Source organism: Manihot esculenta, chromosome 5 (genome assembly GCF_001659605.2).
Source record: "Manihot esculenta cultivar AM560-2 chromosome 5, M.esculenta_v8, whole genome shotgun sequence".
NCBI classification, from domain to species: Eukaryota; Viridiplantae; Streptophyta; class Magnoliopsida; order Malpighiales; family Euphorbiaceae; genus Manihot; species Manihot esculenta.
This window is the reverse complement of record NC_035165.2, coordinates 2,270,277-2,293,290: the sequence shown is the minus strand read 5'-3', so window position 1 is coordinate 2,293,290 and position 23,014 is coordinate 2,270,277. Positions and strand designations below refer to the sequence as shown.

At 37.2% G+C, this 23,014-nt stretch overlaps 2 protein-coding genes across 6 annotated transcripts; both read right to left on the bottom strand.

The window, feature by feature from the left end:
- Nucleotides 1-1,681: 1,681 nt before the first annotated feature.
- Nucleotides 1,682-21,086, bottom strand: LOC110615530 (tubulin gamma-1 chain). 5 transcript variants are annotated; one of them, XR_006350695.1, is made up of 13 exons: nt 20,752-21,086; nt 19,814-20,014; nt 19,546-19,657; nt 18,966-19,366; nt 18,639-18,692; nt 18,457-18,561; nt 17,703-17,777; nt 17,555-17,599; nt 17,236-17,364; nt 16,312-16,416; nt 16,131-16,234; nt 2,035-2,147; nt 1,682-1,911 (listed from the first exon to the last, which is right to left on the bottom strand). XR_006350695.1 is itself a non-coding variant. In XM_021757420.2 (12 exons), exons 1-11 carry the CDS (start codon nt 20,878-20,880, stop codon nt 16,166-16,168), a joined length of 1,425 nt encoding a protein of 474 aa, XP_021613112.1. In that variant the 5' UTR covers nt 20,881-21,086; the 3' UTR covers nt 1,682-1,911; nt 16,131-16,165. The 5 variants fall into 5 exon arrangements, 4 of the variants coding, with proteins under 4 accessions (XP_021613112.1, XP_021613110.1, XP_021613113.1 ...); XM_021757420.2 differs by lacking the exon at nt 2,035-2,147; XM_021757418.2 differs by lacking the exons at nt 1,682-1,911; nt 2,035-2,147 and adding an exon at nt 6,817-7,823.
- Nucleotides 21,087-21,347: 261 nt separating this feature from the next.
- Nucleotides 21,348-21,850, bottom strand: LOC110615533. The gene has a single exon (XM_021757423.2). It carries the CDS (start codon nt 21,796-21,798, stop codon nt 21,559-21,561), a length of 240 nt encoding a protein of 79 aa, XP_021613115.1. The 5' UTR covers nt 21,799-21,850; the 3' UTR covers nt 21,348-21,558.
- Between the last annotated feature and the right edge of the window lie 1,164 nt (nt 21,851-23,014).

Here is a 23,014-nt window from a genome sequence, read left to right as displayed (position 1 = left end):
TTATTTAAAATTAAAAAAAATTAGCTAAATAATCTTAAAAAGTTACCAGGGCCCCTTGGCCTTAGTATACATCCATCCCTGATTTTGATATATGTGATTATAAATTAAGGGGCCTTAGTGTATATCCATCCCCGATTTTGATATACGTTATTATAAATATCAGTATATAGGGTATATTTTTATTTTTTATATTTAATAAATCAAAACCATTTTGAATTATACCCAATTTGAATCAAATCAGTTTTGAACAATTAAATTCGACTTCAGGCGAAAAAGAATTTTGGATGTTAAGAACTGAAATAATCAAAATTAAGACCGAAATGTATCCTTTCAAAACTAAAAAAGAACCTAAGACCAAAATGGATGGATAACTTTCAATCTGATTTCATATCTCCAAGGTTTCAATCCGAAGCCGGACGGGAACCAAGTCCAAAGGGTGGATACACAGTGGGGACAGTGGATAAAGTAGTTTCTTTTTCTTTTCAAAAACTAGTTTCTATATATATATATATATATCTTTTGCATCATATAAAAATTTTATTTTTATTAGTTTTAAAATTTTACATAAAATATAAAAAATATATCGAATCTTTATTATTATTATTTTAAAATTTATAATTCAATTTATTAAATTAATATTTTATTATATTGTATCATAAATATATATAAAAAAAATTGCAAATAAAATATAATTGTTAAATTTATATTTTTCTTACTGTTTAAACAAGAAAATATATATAAAAAAATTAATTTAAAATCTATGGTTCAACTTTTATGGGTATAATGTCATTTATAGTGTCTATAATTACTATTGTTAGTAATATTACCTTGAAATACTATTTTGATACACATTGAATAATTTTATATATCAAAATTTTATAATGAGAAATTGATAAAATTATAAATACGTTTTTATATTTTTTTAAAAAATTGTATATATGTAAATTTTATTATTGCACCCTATAAAAAAATAAAATTGTCTTTATTAAGGTAATTTTTATCATTACCCTCATTAAAAAAAATACCCATTAATTTATTAAATTCTCAATTATCAAAGGTCAATAGTAATATTATTTTTATTAAGTTTAATGAGCTAATAATTGTTTTAGGCTATTATTTATATATATATATATATATTCTACTTTATTTATATTTTTAAACCCGCAAGTTAAATAAACTATTACCCCCTTTTAAATTAAATCTTGAATACAACCCCACGGGCTAGTCCTTCTAAAGGAAATGTCCTTTTTAACAGGCTGACATCGTTGTCGCTGACTCATTAATTCCCCAACGGGCTAATCTTACTCCGCAACAATTTTCAACTTCAAACAGTCTCGTTGTCATTCATAGAATTTTTATATCCAATATAATTTTTTTAAAAAAATCAGCTTTGAATTTGTAATATCAAAATTCAAAAGAATAACTTAATTTAAGTTCAATAATTTATGTGTAGAAAATATATTTCTTAAAAAAACTTTTTATTGTTTAATTATAATAAAAAAATAAGAACTAATAAATTTATATATAATAATATTAATATGATCATCAAAATTCAAAAAATAATTTTCTATTTAAAAGTAATTTTTTTAAAAAAAATAATTTAATTTAATTTTCTTTTTAATAAAATAATTCCATCAATTAATCTTTCCGAATACTCCGAAAGCTTTTTTCAACATAATAATAATAATAATAATAATAATAATAATAATAATAATAATAATAAATCCAACATTAAATACGGGCTCGACAAAAGACACATCGACAAAGAAAGACAGCCTTATAGCAAACAGATATCAATAAAATAATGAAAATACGATCATTGTGCTATTTGCGCCAGAATAGTTCATGAATAATTGCCTTGAAAACCGTTCCAAATATGATTGCCTTGGACCTCCAACCTGCGCCTGGACCCTGCAACCAAATAACACAAAAAACAAGACTGATGAGGGAGCCACAGGAAGGCGGCATAGTTCATAAGAAAAAAAATTCCTCTGGCAGAACATAAATTGTCACAAGATTTGATGACTTCGTTACCCATGACTACACCTTGCATCTCTGTGGCTCTTATGAGCAGAACATAAATTGTCACAAGATTTGATGACTTCGTTACCCATGACTACACCTTGCATCTCTGTGGCTCTTATGAGCTGTACACATTATTATAGCATGTTTAGGAAGGGCAGTGAGTTTATTAGGAGGAAATTTTTCTAATAGGTGAGCCATATACACTTCAGCTAAATTAGTTAAAATTTTCTTATATATATTTCAACATGTATATTGTATTTTTTATGAGAGTGAAATGAAATATTTTTTCTCCCTCGCTATTGCTTCTCTGTTTGGTTCTGTTTTAGCTTTCCTTACATGGTATCAGAGCTAAGGCTCATTGTACGCGTCTTTCATTCTTCTTTTCCTCTCTCCCACACACAATATGAGTATTGTTGAAGAATCTTCAGGAACTAAGACAGATGCTAAGGCTGAAGATCGTGAATACTCCATGGATGATCCACTGTTTTTGTACAGTTCAGACCATCCAGGTCTGGTACTGGTAAGTTCACCTTTAACTGGAGATAATTACTTGTCTTGGAATCGATCGATGTTAATAGCTCTTAGAGCTAAAGATAAGTTGGGATTTATAGATGGAAAATGTGTAAAACCAGAATCTGGTTCTAGAACTCTTGAAAGATGGAAGCGAGTAGACAGTATGGTTACATCTTGGATTTTGAATGCTATTTCAAAACAAATAGTGGAAGCTTTTATTTACGTTAGTTCATCTAAAGCCCTATGGGAGGAATTAAAAGAACATTATGGTGAGAGTAATGGACCTCTGTTATTCCAAATTAAGAGAGATATATGTAGTTTGACTCAAGATAACTTAGCTGCCAATGTGTATTTCACTAGACTCAAGAAAATGTGGGATGAATTAACTTGTTTAAGGCCATTTCCTTCCTGCACATGTGGGGCTTGTACTTGTGGAGCAGCTAAGGCAGTGGCTGCTGTTGAGAATGAGGATAGACTCATACAGTTTTTGATGGGTCTTAATGAGAATTATGAGCATGTTAAAAGTCAAATTTTAATCATGGATCCTCTTCCTAGTGTGAACAAAGCTTATTCTATGATACAAAGAGTTGAAAAACAGAGATCATTACAAAATGTGACAATAGAGTCTAGTTAACAAACAAATGCCATGCTAGCTAGAACCCAAGGTTACAGGAAGGATAATTCATTTATGGGAGGTTTTAAGAACACACCTAAGAGAAAGGAGTATGGGAAAAGAGATGATAAATTGTGTACTTATTGCTATATGCTTGGTCACACCAAGAAAATGTGTTTTAAATTGCACGGCTACCCAGATTGGTACAAGGATCTCAAGAAGAAAGGGAAGCAACCTGTAAATGCTGCTGCACATGTAGCAGATACACCTCTGGTTGATGTTGGTCAAAATGGACATGGAGATTGAAATAACAAAGTGGATATTTCAGCCTTAGCAGGAGAAATCATGAAGTTCATGAAAGGAAAGAATGTGATGGATGAACAAATCAGTGCCAATACTGCTGATTTTGCAGGTGAAATGTCTCAATCTAGTCATATTAACATGCATTATCAGAATTATATTTCTTGGATAGTAGATACAGGTGCAACCAACCATATGTGTTCAGACCTCCAACTATTTGATAAGACCAACCCTTTATTGCCTCCCAAAGTTGTTCACTTACCTGATTGCTCTCTACAACATGTTACATATACAAGAACTGTTATACTTCAACCTAATTTGATTCTTACAAATGTCCTGTATTTGCCCAATTTCAAATGCAATCTGTTATCTGTCAGCTCTCTTGTTAACACTTCAAAAGCTAAAGTCACATTTTACCATAATAAATGTGTTTTGCAGGATATGCAGAGTGATGATGTCATTGCTGTGGGGAAGGCAATATCTAGTTTATATTACATTAGTAACACTAGCCAAGTTTATCTTACTAAATGTAATAACTCAATAGAATCATCTGCCATGCTTTGGCATTCAAGATTGGGCCACACTTCCAATTCCAAGTTGAGTCATATTGATGTATTCAAAGTTCATTCAACCAAAGTATCTATCTGTACTGTTTGTCCTCTATCCAAACAACAAAGAAAACCTTTTTCTACTAGCCAAATTCACACCAATAGTGTTTTTGACCTTGTGCACTTGGATGTTTGGGGACCTTATAAAGTTTCATCTTTGACTGGAGCAATATTTATGGTAACAATTGTGGATGATTTTAGTAGGTACACATGGACTTACATGATTGCAGCTAAAACACAAGTTCCTTTTGTTTTACTCAATTATTTCAATATGATTGAAACCCAATACAATAAAAGTGTGAAGAAAGTGAGAACAGATAATGGGACTGAATTTGTTGGGCAAAAGAGTGTTGAGATTTTTAATTCCAAAGGGATAGTGCATCAGAAGTCTTGTGTTTATAGCCCACAGCAAAATGGGGCTGTTGAGAGGAAGCATAAACACCTTTTACAAGTAGCTAGGTCCATCATGTTTCAAGCAAATTTCCCTATTAAATTTTGGTCAGAATTCATTTTGGCTGCAACTCATTTGATCAACCGATTACCTACTAAAGTTCCATTTATTTACTCGACTCAATTTTGAATTCATTTTTTTATGTTCCGCACCAAGAATTCAAAACCCCTGCTGCAGCATCTGATGCCTGTCTCGGTTCGGTTAGCGAAGCTGGTGTGTAGTGACTCCTGGGGCTCATCCTTCGACGCGGCCATTGTGTGAAAGCGCCCAACATCGCCCAGAAGCTGAGAGCCCCTTAGGCCCAATTCGATGTGTTAAGCATAGTGCCGTGGTTTAGCCTTTGAGGCAGCGGTATCCCAGTGGCTTAGCGAATTTGACACCGTAGGCTAATGAAGAACCAGTTAGCTAAGTGTCCGCAGTCCGAGCTTGCTAGGCTCTTATTACAAGTCAGAACGTATACCAGAACGGATATTATGAAACTGCTACCTATCGCCTATCGGAATCGAGGCTGTTAAAGTCGAAGCTTACCCTTCTCAAATTCAGCCAAATCAAACAGCATACATTCAATTCTTGGAAATCTCCTTTTGAAATTCTTTTCAAGACCAAGCCTAATTATGAACATTTGAGAGTTATTGGGTGTCTATGCTATGCTACCAACCTTAAACCTCATAAACATAAATTTGAAGCTAGAGCCTTACCTTCTGTCCTCATTGGGTATGCTCCACAACATAAAGGTTATAAGTTGTATTGTTTGACTAGTAGGGACATATTCATTTCTAGAGATGTGAAGTTTCATGAGTCCATCTTCCCTTTTAGAAATTCAACCACACCAACTTCTATATATTCTTTACCTTTACCTGTCATACCTATATCAAATAGTGATTCTTTTATACCTGAAACACAATCCAAGTTTCAATCCCAGATTTCACCTTGTACTTCGCCCACTTCTGTCAAGCAAACACTATCCATTTGTAGTCCATCTACTGAATCTTCTTCACCAATCATTCAACAATCATTATCACCTACTTCTAATTCATCTTCCTCACCTGTCCAACTCAGAAGAAGTACAAGAGTCATATCGAAACCTTCTTGGCTTAATGATTTTGTGGCCTATACACATCATGATTCTATTACACCCCACAACATTGATCCTGACTGCATTGCAACTGATGTAACAGATATACCTTTTGTTTTCGCCCATTTTAGTTCCTCTTACCTTACTTCTCTTGTAAATGCATCTAAGATTCATGAACCTAGTTCTTATAATCATGCTAAACTTGACAAAAATTGGGCATTAGCGATGCAAAATGAGCTGTCTGCTTTAGAGGAAAATAAAACTTGGCAGTTAACTGATCTACCACCTGGAAAGAAGCCCATAGGCAGTAAATGGGTTTATAAAGTCAAATATTTGCCCAATGAAACTGTAAAGAGGTATAAAGCTAGGCTTGTAGCCAAAGGCTATAATCAATTGTTGGGTCTGGATTACACAGAAAGTTTTTCTCCAGTTGCCAAGTTAGTTACAGTGAGAATTTTCTTAGCTTTTACGGCAGCTAAAGCTTGGCCTCTTCACCAGCTTGACATTAACAATGCTTTCCTTCATGGTTTTATTGAAGAAGAATTATATATGATTCTACCAGAAGGTTATACAAAAGCACTACCAGGACAAGTATATAAGCTCAATAAGTCTATATACGGCTTAAAGCAAGCTGGAAGGCAATGGAATAAAGAATTTACATCTCAACTAAAGAGTTATGGGTTCAATCAGTCTCCACATGATCACTGCTTATTTTTTAAGGGTACTGGAGATTCCTTTCTAGCTCTATTGGTCTATGTTGATGATGTTCTGTTAACCGGAGCTAGTGAAGAATTGTTGTTACAGGTTAAACAATTTCTCCATGATCAATTTAGCATTAAAGACTTGGGGTATGCTAGATTTTTTCTTGGCATTGAAATCGCAAGATCTTCTCTGGGTATTTATATCAACCAAAGAAAATATATACTGGATATGGTAAATGAGGCTGGGTTACAAAATGCAAAGTCAGTAGCTTCTCCTATGGTGCAAGGCTGCAAACTTTTACCTGATATGGGACCCCCTCTTCTCAATCCTGAGATGTATAGAAGACTTGCTGGAAGATTGCTTTATCTCAGTCTTACTAGACCTGATGTTACCTATTCTGTGCAACAGCTTAGTCAATATATGCAGAAACCTTGCTAATCTCACTTAGATGCAGCTCTTCATGTCTTAAAATACCTGAAAGGATGTCCAGGGAAAGGTCTATTTTTCCCTCAGTCCAACTCATTGCAATTATCTGCTTATTGTGATGCAGATTGGGGTTCATGTTCTATTACCCGTAAGTCCATTACAGGATATTGTGTCTTTTTGGGTCCTTCCCTCATTTCTTGGAAATCCAAGAAACAACAGACTGTTAGCCGTTCCTATGCAAAAGCAGAATATCGTAGTATGCAGCTACTGTTTGCGAGCTTCAATGCATTACTTTTGTTCTTCGTGATTTACAAGTCAATATTCAGCTTCCCATTTCTTTAAGATGTGACAATCAAGCTGCCATACATATAGTTGCTAATCCAGTTTTTCATGAACATACAAAACACTTGGATATTGACTGTCATGTTGTGAGAAATCAATTAGCTGCTGGTTTTATTTCTACTTCACATATTTCTTCTAAGCTTCAGTTAGCCGATCTTTTTACCAAGCCTCTCGCTAAACACATGTTTCATTTTCTCTTGTCCAAGATGGGGTTGGTTGATTTCTCCCCACCTCCATCTTGAGGGGGGGCTATAAGTATGAGCTGTACACATTATTATAGCGTGTCTAGGAAGGGCAGTGAGTTTGTTAGGAGAGAATTTTTCTAATAGGTGAGCCATATACACGTCAGCTAAATTAGTTAAAATTTTCTTGTATATATTTCAACATGTACATTGTATTTTTTATGAGAGTGGAATGAAATATTTTTTCTCCCTCGCTATTGCTTCTCTGTTTGGCTCTGTTTTAGCTTTCCTTACACATTCCATGGCTAAAGGAGATAAGTGATACACAATTCAAATTCAAAATGCACTCAATGGATTGAATTGCCAGAGAGACGTTCATAAAACAGTTCACACATCCTGGTTGCTGGAAAGAAACCCCCAACCTGATGCAAATGAGAAACCAAACTCCAGTCCAGAACTTCTTTATGGCCAAATAGCAAGTGAAATTCTTTTTCCAATTCTCAAGTTCCATAGTATTTGCAATGCATATTAATCAAGAAGTAAAAATGCAGAAGTCGAACAATCCTTGACACTTCAATCAATGCGTCTACAAAATGAGAAGATTACTTAACAGATAGAAACCTGTAATTTCTATGGACTGCAGAAAAACCAAACAGGTAGCATAGATAATGATAACAACCAGCTACAAGAGATACACTCACGGATTGAAAAAGAAAATGCTGGTTGACTAAGTCTGTTGGTCAATTATTAGCTACTGATTTTATGGAATCTTTTTATTTTATTTGTGATTCTATTTTTGTTGTTTGATAATATTTTCATATTTATTGCTTCAGTATTTTTAGGAGTTACAGTTAAAACTTAGTTGTATATATACTCCTTCTTTTCAATAAAATGAGAAAATTAATTCTCTAGTTTTTGAGTACTTTACACTCAAGAGATTTCAGATCCTCTCTAAGTTTGCAAACATAGGCAGAAGAAAGAACCACCCTTCTTCTTCTTCCAAACCTGACCCACTTTTCCAAAGACCCCTAACTAGATCACAAACAAGGGCCTGTATCCATGGTTTTAAATCGTGGTCGCGGGTAACGGAAACAGACCTGTAACGGTCGTAACGTAACGGTAACAGCATGGCACTACGCAAATTTTTTAAAAAAATTTGCAAAGTTCATAAATAAAATGATATTGATTAGATTTAATTTAGAACAATGTATACAAATGCATAATAAACATAAATATAAAAAATATAGATTATTTAACTTTAGTTAAACATCATATAGTTTAAAATAAGAAAAATCAACATAATCTTTATAGATCGAGTGGACTAATAGCTCAAAGAATAATTTTAACTCAAAACTAACACTTTAATCCACAAAAACTTACAAAAAAAAGAAAAAAAAACAGCAATTAAAAACTAAAATAGATAAAATTTAACTTTTTAGAAGAAATAAGCTTGGAAATAGAGTAGTTTATAATGGATCTAAGTTTATATGAGAAATATGTAAGGAAGATTGAAATTTGAAAGAGAAAGGGAAGAGAAAACTTAAAAAATATAGTCTTTGAAGCTGCTGAAAAGTGTAGAAACTAATGAAAATGAGAATAGGGCAAAAAAATAAAAGATATAAAAGAATTTTAATTATTAGTAACGGACGTTACCGTTACATAACAGTCGGTAACGGCTGTTACCGTTACGTAACGACTGTTGTAATACCCGGCTTGAGTCCGGCATCGGAATTCCTGTAGTTCGGTGGAATCTCGGGTGTCGGAAGCCTCGAGAAGGGTAATACATATGTTTTCATGTGTGTTTTCAGAGTTTTGAATGTGTTAAAGTGTTAAAGGAAAAGAGTTTTTGAATGAAAAGCAATAAAGGAGAAATGCTAATGTTCGGCCGCCGAAGGTCACTTTCGGCCGCCGAACCTTGCCCGGTTTCGGAGTCACGTTCGGCTGCCGAAGGTGGTCTAGCCAGCCACCTATAAAAGGGCCAAAGGTTGGTGAGAGGAGGGTATTTTCTCCTCCACTTGCAGGCAAAGGTGAGCCAAAACCTTCTCACGTTGACTTTGATGAGTTTTTAGTTTTCCTTCAAATCGTTCAAAGTTTTGAAGGGTTTTATGTTTGTTTTGAAGGTTTTAAGAAAAAGAGCAAAGTTTGGAAGGTTGGAGCTTTGGAAGCTTGGTTCTTCATAACTCCACGTTGGGATCGTCTAATCTCTTGTTTGGAAGAGGTAATAGAAGATCCTGACCTTCCTTTCTTGATTTTGAAGGTTTTATGAAGTTTGTATGGGGAGTATGCATGTGTAGGTTTAGGTGAGGTGTTTGATGATCTTTGAGTTGCAGCATGTTTAAGTGTTGTTAGCTATGTTTGTTTGGGGTTTTAGGATAGTTTGAGACCCCTTTGTGCATATATATGTGTATATGCTAGTTGGGAGTAGTTGATATGCATGTTGTAGGTTTTTGGGCAAAGTTTACATGAAACAGAGCAGGGTTCTGCCCTTCGGGCAAAACCAGGTTCGGCTGCTGAAGAAGGTTCGGCCGCCGAACCCCTTGTGGAGGCAGTTTCGGCTGCCAAAGGGTGCCCCCGAAAGCTAGGCTTTCGGTTTAGAAAGGGACTTTCGGCCGCCGAAAGAGGGAGTTCGGCCGCCAAAAGTGTGTGAGTTTCGTCTCTGGACGAGACCTTCGGCCGCCGAAGGTGCCGCCGAACATGCATGAGTTTCGTCTCTGGAGAGGGGTTTCGGCCGCCGAACCTGCCGCCGAAAGTGCCTTGTCCAGCCTTCCTTTGCATGTTTTATGTGATTGTTTTAGGATCTTTTAGAGGGTTTTTGGGGGAGTTTGTAGAGATGTTCTTGAGTTAGTTTGGTCCCTCATTTGAGTCCACCTGTGTAGGTACGGACCAGAGAAATCAGGGCGGTCAGCAATGAGTCCAGTGTCAGAACCTGTAGAGTCAGTTCAGAGAAAGCCAGAGGTGAGTGGAACTTAACTTAATGTTTTAATGTGAGAACTGAATATTTTATCATGCTTCATGCATCATGAATCTACTATAGGGTGAGTGCATTAGTGTACACGAATATGACGCATTGCATCTATCCTTGTACTTGGCATGGCTCCTTGTACATGGCTTCTATGAGATGGCACGGACTTCGTGAGGATTCATTAGCCCTCAGAGGAAAGACCTGGAACAGCCCTACGGGGACCAGGCACGTGGTACTCCGGTACCCCTGTGAGCTCCTTTGTGGGCTAGATAGAGATAGAGGGAATTTTGATCCGTCCGGCCGAGGTGATGTGCTTAATTGTGATGTGATGCATTCCATGAGAGCATGTTTTATCACCTGTTTATTTTATTACTATTCTACTCACTGGGCTATAGTAGCTCATCCCTCTCCCCTAACTCCAGCTGTGCAGGTTCAGAGGTCAGAGGGAGGTCAGCAGGGTACAGGAAGAGTACTGTTGTAATAGCTAGTGTGGACATGTAAATGTATAGAGAGAGTGTATATGTACAGGTTATAGAATGGTGCTTGACTTATAAGAGTTGTAATCCCTTTGTGGAGTCACATGATCAGTTTATGTATGTTCATTTCTTGTTGTATGTTTATGAGAAAACCAAGCTTAACATTATGCGTTTTATCCGCCTAGAGCAATGAGGAGCTCTAGTAGGGATTGGTAGAGAACAGAGATAGTGCATGCACAGAGTAAGCCTTGGAATGAAGAAAAGTTTTATGTTTTTACAGAAAATGTATGATCATGTATGGGATTTCACAGGTACACAGACAGGATAGCAGGCTTACTACGGGTCCCGGCGACCTTAAGTCGATCTGGATCCTAGTGCCAGTAGCAGTTCGGTTTACGGGCTGTTACAGATTGGTATCAGAGCCCTAGGTTCACATGATCGGACCTATAGAAATAGAGATATAGTTGGGCTCATAGAGGTTTACTGGGTCAAGCACCATAGGCAAACATGTCCACTAGGATAGGATGTCAATCCTGTCTATATGATGATGTGAAATGCCATGAGTCATACATGTGCATTAGTTGATATGTGATGTATGCTGATATGTTGTTTCTGTGCTTTGTTATATGCTATTTTTCAGAGAGTTAAGATGCGAGGAACTCGTCGATCCGCGAGATTGACTGGAGTCCCACCTATAAGTGAGGGTACAGCTGCTCGTCCACCTGCCTTGCCAAGGGCAAGATCGCACAGGTCAAGCAGGGAAGGAACGTCACGAGACCCTAGAAGGTCTTCTGACGAGAGCAGAAGGGGAGTAAGCAGAGGGAGAAGATCAGAAGAAGAGAGAGTGGCTATGGAGGAGGCTCAGAGTAGAGATGTCAGTATGGGGGTAGGAAGGTCAGAAGAAGGTATGGGGGAGTCTTAGGAAGGCGCTCAGGCCTCGGGGTTTGGCTATTCACCCTTTCCACAGGGCTTAGGGGATCCGATGGGAGGCACGTCGGATTACTCCAGCTTTGCCCCATATCCACCCTACATGCCATATATGCCCTATCCTTCTTTTTATCCACCATATCACATGTATCCACCCCCACCTTTTCATCCAAGTCCAGCACAGCCTGAAGCAAGAGAAACAGTTCCTCCACCACCACCACCTGAACCAGTAGCCCCTATTGTGGAAGCACAGCAACCCAGTTCTTCAGGGGGAAATAAGGTGAAGATGACCGAGTACTTAAAGTTGGATGCTCCTAAATTCAATACAGGAGATGATCCCTTTGAGTATCTCAGTGCAGTCAGAATGATAACAAGTGAGTTGGGAGCAGATGAGAGCAGGGCTATTGAGATGGCAGGGTTCACATTAAAGTGCAAGAAAGCCAGAGAATGGTTCAAGAACTATGTGGACCCCAGAATTGACAGTATGACATGGGAAGAGTTCGCCAATGAATTTGCTGGGTGGGCTTTTCCTGATAGTTCCAGGGAGCTAAAGATTGTGGAGTTTGAGCAATTGAGACAGACAGAAGAGATGAGCGTGGATGAGTATACAGATAAGTTCCTGGAATTGTTACCATATGTCGGTCAGGCATATGATACGGATCTGAAGAAGGCAAAGAGATATGCCACAAGGCTTCATCCCAGGTATTTCTCTTTGATTCTTCATGCGGAGAAGGAGAGTTTCCACTCCATTGTGGATGCTGCTAGAAAGATGGAGGCCAGTGCCATAAGTCAAGGTGTAGTCAAGGCACAGTCTTCTGGTGTTAAACCAGGTTCCTCCTCACAGAGTACAGCAAGTGCAAGCAAGAAACGATGGGAGAAATTCAGAGGAAAGAGAAGCAAGTTTTGGAACAGGATTAAGACGAGTTTGAGAATGAGTAGCGGCGCCAGCTCTGGCACAGATCTTCCAGGTTGCAATAAGTGTGGGAGACAGCACAAAGGAGCTTGTTTGTTGGGATCTACAGCCTGCTATAGATGTGGGCAGGAGGGACATTATGCACAAGAATGTCCTCAGGCGACGTTGGTTGCACCATCCCAGCAAATGAGTACGGGCAGTGTAGTGCAGCCAGTAGTTTCAGCCATACCACCGAGCAGTGGCAGAGGAAGAGGAAGAGGGGCAGCCTCTTCATCAGGGATGGGTTCCCGAGGTGCAGGTCCGTCAGCCCCAGCACGGATTTTCACCCTGACTCAGTAGGAGGCAAACACTTCGAACACAGTGGTGTCAGGTAATCTCATCATTGGGTGTTCAGAGGTGTATGCTTTAATGGACCCCGGTGCTTCTCACTCTTTCATTTCTTTTAGAGCTGCAGAGAGGTTGGGGTTGATTGTATCCGAGTTAGAGTGTCCTCTCTAGGTCAATGGACCTAAATGTGATCATCTTTGGCAGAGTCAGTCTGTCGGTTCAGTCCAGTGTGCATAGAGAGTAGATACCTTCCAGCTGACCTGGTGGTTCTAGAGTTGACAGATTTTGATGTCATTTTAGGGATGGATTGGTTATCTACGTATAATGCTACTCTGAACTGTAGAGATAAGATAGTCAGTGTCAGAGACCAGGATGGGTCAGAGTGTGTCTTCAGAGGAGACAAGAGAGGGACACCTAGGGGTTTGATATCAGCCCTCCAGGCTCGTAGGATGTTGAGGAAGGGGTGTCAGGGGTTCCTAGCTTATGTGAGAAAGCTAGACAGTCAGGTTAGGGAACCATCCACAGTACCAGTTGTTAGAGAATTCACAGATGTGTTTCCTGAAGAGCTTCCAGGACTACCACCTGATAGGGACATAGAGTTCGAGATAGAGTTGATGCCCGGTGCTAGACCGATCTCTATTCCTCCCTACCGGATGGCACCAGTAGAGCTGAGAGAGTTGAAAGACCAGTTACAAGATTTGGTAGCAAAAGGTTTCATCCGCCCGAGTACCTCCCCTTGGGGTGCTCCAGTACTGTTTGTCAGAAAGAAGGATGGACCACTTAGACTTTGTGTCGACTACAGACAGTTGAACAAAGTCACGATCAAAAACAAGTATCCTTTACCCAGGATTGATGATCTATTCGACCAGCTGTCAGGAGCAGGTTGGTTTTCGAAGATAGATCTGAGATCAGGATACCACCAGTTGAAGATTAGAGAAGGAGATGTATCCAAGACTGCTTTATATGGGCATTATGAGTTCCTAGTAATGCCGTTCGGGTTAACTAACGCCCCTGCAGCATTCATGGATCTCATGAACAGGGTGTTCAGGGAGTACCTGGATCGTTTTGTGATCGTCTTTATAGATGATATCTTAGTGTACTCCAGGAATGCAGAAGAGCATGCCCATCATCTGCGGATAGTGCTTCAGACCTTGAGAGAGCATGGCTTGTATGCCAAGTTCTCCAAGTGCGAGTTCTGGCTAAGGAGCATTGCCTTTTTGGGACATGTCGTATCAGAAGAAGGCATAGCAGTAGATCCCAAGAAGGTAGAGGCAGTAGCCAACTGGCCTACACCCACGACAGTGACAGAGATCAAGAGTTTTCTGGGTTTGGCAGGCTACTATCAGAGGTTCGTTCAGGACTTTTCAAAGATAGCTGCTCCTATGACCAGACTGACCAGGAAGAATCAGAAGTTCGTATGGACAGAAGATTGTGATGAGAGTTTTGAAGAGTTGAAGAGACGGTTAACTTCAGCACCGATGTTAGCTCTGCCGATTAGTGAGGAAGATTTCACAGTGTTCTGTGATGCATCCCGAGTGGGATTAGGTTGTGTGTTAATGCAGAATGACAAAGTGATAGCTTATGCTTCTAGACAGCTGAAGAAGCACGAGCTGAACTACCCGACACACGATCTGGAGATGGCAGCTGTTATCTTTGCACTTAAGACGTGGAGGCATTACCTCTATGGGGTAAAGTGTGAGATCTATACGGATCATAAGAGCCTGCAGCACATCTTAAGTCAGAGAGAGTTAAATTTGAGGCAGAGACGGTGGGTAGAATTGCTCAGTGATTATGATTGCAAGATCCAGTATCATCCGAGTAAGGCGAATGTTGTAGCTGATGCCTTAAGCCGGAAGTCACTTGGCAGTTTATCCCACATTGCAGTCGAGAGAAGACCGGTGGTGAAGGATTTCTACAAGCTCGTGGAAGAAGGGCTACAGTTGCAGTTATCTGGGACAGGTGCTTTGATTGCACAGATGAGAGTTACACCAGTGTTTCTAGAGCAAATGGCTCTGAAACAGCACGAAAACCCCGAGTTAGTGAAGATTGCCAAGATTGTTCAGTCTGGCAACAGTGCAGAGTTCAGATTTGACAGTGAGGGGATTCTTCGGCATGGGAAGAGGTTATGTGTACCAGATGATAGTAGTTTGAAGGAAGACATTATGAGGGAAGCTCATAATGCGAGGTATAGTGTTCAAAGTTAGAAGCGCATTGGGACGTCGGCATACAAGTTAGATCTTCCTCCTGATGCTCATATTCATCCAGTATTTCATGTTTCCTTGCTCAAACCATTTCATGAAAACATGTCTGGTAACCTGGCTGGTCAAGTGCTTGAGGACAAGCACGTCAAAATGGGAGGGCGTAATGATAGCAACCAGCTACAAGAGATACACTCACGGATTGAAGAAGAAAATGTTGGTTGACTAAGTCTGTTGGTCAATTATTAGCTACTGATTTTACGGAATCTTCTTATTTTATTTGTGATTCTATTTTTGTTGTTTGAGAATATTTTCATATCTATTGCTTCAGTATTTTTAGGAGTTACAGTTAAAACTGAAACTCAATTGTATATATACTCCTTTTCAATAAAATGGGGAAATTAATTCTCTAGTTTTTAAGTACTTTACACTCGAGAGATTTCAGATCCTCTATAAGTCTGCAAATATAGGCAGAAGAAAGAATCACCCTTCTTCTTCTTCCAAACCTGACCCACTTTTCCAAAGACCCCTAACTAGATCACAAACAGGGCATGTATCAGATAACCTCAGGTGGTTATAGAAGTAAGAATTGCACATTAGAATCGCTATTGGACTGTTTACAAGATGGGACTACATAACATGGTGCACATGTTATGTTTCCACTTGCAAGATATTAGATGAAATGGGACACAATAATTTATGTAAATTACTTATTCATCCCCGCAGCCCCAAGAATACGAAATACCTGAAAAGCACCTAATAGATACAAGCTAAGAAGTGGGAAATATATATATATATATATATATATATATATATGAGAAATGTATTGCCTGAATTCCCTAGATATCAGGATGAAAATCAAACATTGAACTAGAAATCTGATTCAGTGAGATTCTGAATCTCCAAAATGTGAATGAAGATCTAGAGGAAGGAATTTGAGAGGAAGAATTTCTGATAGTCTAGTCCCCACCAAACCCCCCACCCCTCAACCCCGGGCTCTAAAGTTCAAAAGTGAATTAAATGCCTATATGACTGAATTGTTTACTATCTTGCTCATATGAGAATAAAACTTAAGAGCCAAAACCAGTACCTAGAAACAAGTCTCCACTCTTAACTTTACTATGTCTAAACTGTTAATTTTGGATCCACATTTCCAGTAACATTGCCTTCTCCTGTTAAAATTTGGTCAGGGTCCTGCATTAAAACATCAACTTATTAGTGTTTAGTAAGACGCATACTAAAAAGCAAAGCTGAGGAAGGGGTTCATATACCTCCATTCCCCATTTGATGTAATCTGGGGATTCACAGGCTTTATATTCATCAACCAAACTCTCAAGTATGTCCCTTGATTCATCGAATTCAGAAAGATCATTGTCCTGATCACATTTTACATTGCATTAAAAATGAAGGCACCGCATTTGAAGTACTCTCAAAGTCAAACAAGAACCACCGATCCAAATTGTCAACACTATTCACATTCACAAAAGATATTGAATAGGAGCCTACATAATTCCTGGTTCTTTCAATCCGAATCAAATAGGAACAAATAAAGAACTATTATCGTAGGAACCAAATCATATTGAACTTATCTTATTGTTTTGGTATGGTGTTATTTCATCACAACAATTAAACCAAGAACCATCTGCCCCCCCCCCCCACATATCTGACCTGTACAGAACTGAAGCAAGAACCAACTTCATACACATGTTCTTTTTATGATTTTTAAATATATTGCATACTTTTAATATATATATATACATACCTTATGTACGTGTGTGTATATATATTCCTCTAGCTTTTGTTATTAATTTTAGTCATAAACACACTTCTTAATTATGTATGTCCTCCTAGGACCAAGACAACACAGTTTCAACAAAAATTAAATATTTTCATTTTGAGAAATTTCAAATTAAACCTTAAAATAAATATTTGGCAAAAGAGAGTGGTAGGATTGAAGCAACAAATATCTCCAATTTAAATATTGTTACCTAAGGGGTGAACAAGTAACTGGAGAAACAAAATTTTGGTTAGACTTGGTTCCTATAACTTCTTGTTCTTAAAAAATTTAAGAACTAAGGTTCAATTCGGTTTTAGAGATTTTTTTATTCCTTAAATGAACTGAACTATGCATGGAAATATGCAGAATTTGATACAAGGACTTGAAATACATATGTTTTACCACGAAAGGAACTTACAGCAAACATTGGGAATTTCCGATAATTATCAAGAAAAGCTTGCTTCTTCCTTAGCTTCTCATATTGGCTCAAACATTTGCTGAAGAGGTGTCGGATGCTAGTATGGCTTGCTAGCATGAGACCACTTACCTGCATATACAGTATGCATGAGTTTATTCTTCCTCAATATTTAAACAATTATTACAATAAACAAATAATAAGAGGTGACATGAAATTCAACCAAAACCAAATTACAAATTTTAATCAAAATCCTTAGGCTACTTCAAAAATTTTAAACGATAAATCAAAACAAATTTACCAAATAAACAAATTGTCATACCCTATGGGCAGTTTGGACATATGGAGACTTTCTTGACAAAGCAACCTGCCCAAAAAAAGGGGAAAGTAGATCTAATTCAATATTGGGAGGAATAGAATACACAGAAGGTTGAGAAAGGCTTTTGTCATGTTATATCATAGACAAAGACCTGTATACTAGCAGGGCCCCACTCGATAAAGTTAACCAGCTTTCTTTCACGAATCCTCTGCAAACTTTCATGAACCTGATAAAAGAGTAGGTGAAGCAACATTTTTGAAATCATTATACAAAAAATTAGTTGAACAAATTGCATGTTCAAATATAACATGTCTATTCCAATAATACTATAAGGCTGTCCACCCTACACTAATCTTCAAAGTGTCATGCAAGCAGCAATGCAGTTTAGGCAAGAAAAGTGAAACGTGGAAAACTAAAAGCAAGTGTAACATATCTTCAAAGGAAATGGATTAATGGAAAAATCAGTAACTGTAGTATTGTACTACATACCAAATATGCAATAATCTAAGCCATTGTGGGGTAGGAGGAGTTAATCATGTTTCTCCAATATTATGTGTAATAGTGATTGGCTAATAAATAATCAAGAAATCAATCAGTCATCTTAACAGAACCTGATCTTTCCATAACTGCATTTACTATGAAAATACCATGACCAAACCCCAAACAACTTGAGAAAAGAATTGGAGCTGGCATGACTCTTTTTCCACTGTATGAAAATCTCTTTAAAATTACTGCCTTATGCCATCTTTAAAATGGATAGATAATGGAGCAATAATAGGTACTGAAGAAGCTCCACAAAAATACACTTCTAATTACTAGAAAATGAAGAGGTCAAGAGGATAATGAAAGCCATCATCTAATGGATAACTTGCTTGTCCAAGACACTTTGCAGGTAAGCTTATTACCTGAGTAGGGTCCACTTCTCCTTGAATGATGTTCAATATTGAGATGTACTTTGCTCGACTAGCTTCTTTAGTTCTTGCATAAGAGGACACCATAATGTTCTTTGTCTGCAAAAAGAAAAATTAGAAACAAGGAAGTATTTAACTGCTCCTCTGTTGGAACATTTAAAAGTGCAATCTCTCACCTGCAGAAGTCTTCTCATCACATCAAGCACAGTGGTTTTACGAATCACATTAGCCTGCCAAGAGATATATTTAAGACTTCCATGTTTTGAATAAACAAAACAAAGGCAGATATTCCAAGACTAAGAAATCAAAATAATCAATATCATCAAACTAAACTAATTAGACCTTTAGAAACAATCCTGCAGTAGTATTCCTGAGATTCTAAATATTGTTTACTGAGATTTTAATTAATATAACCACCTATAGAACCATACATGACCTAAATGTCCCAAACTATGATTATCACAAAAAGTTATTAAGAAAATAATAACAAGTTAGAATCTTGCCTGGCGTTCCACTGTTAGAGGTGTATATCCTGTCATAAGAAAATGGCATCTTGGTGTTGGAATTAAAGATGCAAGTAGACCAACCAAATCATTGTTCATATAACCAGGATACCGTAATGTTGTTGTGCTTGCAGACATCACAGTAGATACCAAAGAGTTAGTCTGAGTAAAAGTAGGATTTGATAGATGTAGGCGTTCCACAGCAATTCTATTTAGTGCAGTGTTGTCAAGTACAACAACACAATCAGCATTTAGTGTCAGTCTCTTGAGTGTTAAAAGTGAGTTGTAGGGCTGTACCACCACATCACTTGTCTCCATCTGGTTAGGAAATACACTGTAAGTCTGAACCAGCTTTTTGCTATATCTATCATTCAGAGTCTCCAATAGATACGAACCCATACCTTCATTACAACATGAGCAAGCAGTCAAAAACACAAGCAAGATAGTAAAAAGCATACGTTTGAATTCCATGATTATATTATATGCTACTAACTGCATTAGTATATTATGTAGCCAGTGAAGCTAATGCACTGAAATTCAAAACCGTAACAAAGAAAGTAAAAGATAAAAGCAAGTGAACCTGATCCTGTTCCTCCAGCAATTGAATGGCACAGAACAAAACCCTCAAGGCTATCACTTCCATCAGCTTCTCTATCAATCATGTCCATTATATCCTCTTCGACACCCTTTCCCTGATCAGCAATGAAAAATGAAAATCCCAGATAACAAACTTTAGTTGATAATAATAGCATCTAAGCATGAATATTTTGAGGAATCTAAAATTTGACTCAGGATATTCACAAATAATATTTAAATATTGGTATTATAGGACAGCCAAGCAAGCAAACCTGATGATATCCACTGGCCCAGATATTTCCAGCACCACCACCATGATCTGAAACAAAGATATTCTCATGATTGTATAAATTTCGGTAATCACCGTTTTGAATACCATTGATTACCCTAGGCTCCAAATCGATTAGTAAAGCTCGTGGTATGTAATGCTGATCATCAGCTTGGTAGAAGAACACATCTTTCCTGTCACCTCCCTGCAACACCAAGGATTTTAAAGAGATGGTTAGCACGATCCCTGGATAAAAACTACCCTAGAGAGTATATGTTGCAAAAAATAGCTAAACAAGGTCGCAAACATTTCCTAACCACCCAAAACACCAGCTAAAGAAATATTGATGTGCATGTGAATGCAATCCACTAATTCTGGATACAATAAAAGTCAAGACTCTATTTAGTATACCAACCTCCAATGTACACTACAAAAGTTGTTATTATAAAGTAATAAAATGAGCCATTTTTCAAGTAACGGATGAACAATACAACTCTACTTCATCAACAAATAGGTTTCCAGCTAAAAGGAGCGGCCACTAACTTTCCTAAACAAATTTGCGTCCTGGAGCAATATCCTCCACTGAAAAGTTAAAATAGATGTGATTAATTTGGCAGACAAATGGAATAGATGGCAAGAATTTGCATACTAAAAAATGTCCAACAATTAACCTAAGTAGATAATTGATTTAGTACTTATTAAACGCATATCATAACTGACCTAAGACTAAAGTTGATTACATAATTTTCTCAGGCTCACCAAATTCACATACTAAAATCAATAAGACACTTGAATGAAGACTAGCTCAACACATGTAAAATCAATACGACACTTGAATGAAGACTAGCATGCCTTCTTCTACGCATCAAAAGTTCCCAGCAACCAAACAACAAACACGGAAATACGATGATAAGAATGTATGAAAAGTGGAAATTGATGGACCTGAGTGGCGAAATCCTCGAGAATGCCTTCTTTGCTAATACCGTGCTCAAGGCAGAGCTGCTTCCAGAATTCCATGCCGATCTGGTTCCCGCATTGTCCTACTTGCAGTGTGATTATTTCTCGAGGCATTCTGTGTCTACGTTCTTTTCCTTCTTCTCGGGAAAACTAGGTTTACGGATCGACAGAAAATGTGTATATCAGAGACATAGGTATTTTAAAATCGTAGAGAGAAGACGGAAATGAACATTTCCGGAAACTTTGACATGCGAAAGCACAGTACAGTAGCGAGGGCCGGGAGTGTTCAGAGCCGTGCCAGCTAGAAAATTTTGCCCGAGATAAATGCTAGCGTGCGCATTATGCGTGCGTCACTTTTATGGTATTCTGATTGGACCCTTATACCCTTACAAATTTTTGGACGTTGTATTTGGGCCATGGATTGATGAGAAGTTTAGATGAAATTATGTGGGCTTGCTTAAAAATGTTGGATTACTTCACTTCTTATTTGCTTAGAGTTGGTCTTCATTGTTCTGTTTATATCATCCATCAGTTGATTTAACAATAAAGAAACATAATTGGTAAAAGAATTCACCAGCGCATGAAGAGGCAACAAGTGAAAACCCCCATTAATGGATCACACTGAAATAGACAAGCAAATACCAGATGAAGCTTTTAAACACAGCAGTACACATTTCTTACTTGTTACTTTACATACATGTACTTCCCTTCATTTCATCTCAAACAGAACAATAATCAAACACCTGAGAAGCAGAAGCATAATGATCAAAGACCATAATAGAATTAAAGTCACTAGTTAGGCCAAAGAAAAGCTCCCATGGCAAACTTCCTCTTGTTCTCAACATTTCCGGTGATAGGCAGGCCGTACTCTTTGAGCAAGCAGTCAAGCTTCCATTCTGGCATGGTCTCGTACTCGGCTCTTGTGTATCTAGGGTAGTGCAACGGCATCTGAAAGTAGCCACACCGATCTTTTGCGTGCTCACCGTTTGGTCGACGTCCAATATTCTCCGCCGCCATTGCCACCGACTCCATATGCGTTTTTGCCCAGTAGGCTAGCTTTGGGCTTTGTGTGTAGACGTCGGCCCTTTTATAAAGGCTTCAGTGAATGCGCGTGCGCATGGGTAGGTGGCAGTTGATATTTGTGGAGGGACCAAAAGTTATCGAGGGAAAGGCTATGTTGTAATTAATTAGGGAGAAAACAATGGCTTATCGGTGTATCATACAAGCTTTTACAAGGGTTTGTTAGTATAAAGCAAGGAAAATTCCAGAATGTAATAAGGTGTCCAAAACATCTAAGATTATTAATCAATTCTTTAATTTCCAATTAAGCAACCAACTAATAATTAGACTTTACTTCTTGATTAATTAAGGCTCCGTTCCTTTCAAAAAAAAATTATATTTAGAAAATATTTTTCAAGTGTAAAATATTTTTTATAAAATAATTTTTTTAATATTTAATTTTAATTAAATTTATATGTAAAATTCTTAATACAACTTAAAAAACAAAAATAATTATTTTTTTTAAATGATTTATTTTTTTAAAAAAAATATTTTTCATTAATTAATTTTTTTAAATATTTCAAATGATAAAAAAAAAATATTTTTTATAAAATAAATGGAGAGTAAAACTTAATTTTTTTTTTCAAAAAAAAAAAACCCCTCCTTTTATTGCATTCCCAACTAGTTGAAGTAACATCAGTATTGCACTTCATAAACATCCAGCAAAGCAAAATCCCTCGAAACAAGTTCTTGGTATAGATTATTTAGGGGGAGGATTTAAGATTTTGCTTTTATTTGAGATGTCAAGTGGAATTGTACATTAAAAAAAAAAAAACAAGGAAGAAAAGTAGGTTGCAACTTGCAAGCACCTACAATCTTCCTTAAATTTATTGCTGTGTGTTTGTCTCTCCCTCCTTCATAAAGCCTCTATCATTATGAATCCATGTGGTAAATCCAATAATAGAAATAATGAAATTATTTGAATAAGCTATAACCAAATTATTATTTATTAAAAGATATTTTTAGATGTATTATGTAGAATATTGATGATTGAGATAAAGTTGCATCAAATTTATTTTAATTACAAAAGTTTTAAAGTAATTCACAACTTTTTAAATCTTTTTTATAATTTAAGCTCAATTGATTTATGCTTTTTCATCACTTACAATGTGTTCTTTCACTTTATAAAACACAAAAGACTAATACTTTAAATCTTTGTTCTTTCATTATTAATCCTGCTAACACTTCT

Excerpts from the sequence above, each read along its gene's own strand:
- LOC110615530 (XM_021757420.2), bottom strand. The coding sequence starts at position 20,880 with ATGCCTCGAGAAATAATCACACTGCAAGTAGGACAATGCGGGAACCAG. Across the intron at positions 17,778-18,456 it reads GAGAAGTGGACCCTACTCAG|GTTCATGAAAGTTTGCAGAG; the intron begins GTAATAAGCTTA and ends CTCTTTTATCAG. Across the intron at positions 17,600-17,702 it reads GGGGCCCTGCTAGTATACAG|GTTGCTTTGTCAAGAAAGTC; the intron begins GTCTTTGTCTAT and ends TTTTTTGGGCAG.
- LOC110615533 (XM_021757423.2), bottom strand. The coding sequence starts at position 21,798 with ATGGAGTCGGTGGCAATGGCGGCGGAGAATATTGGACGTCGACCAAAC.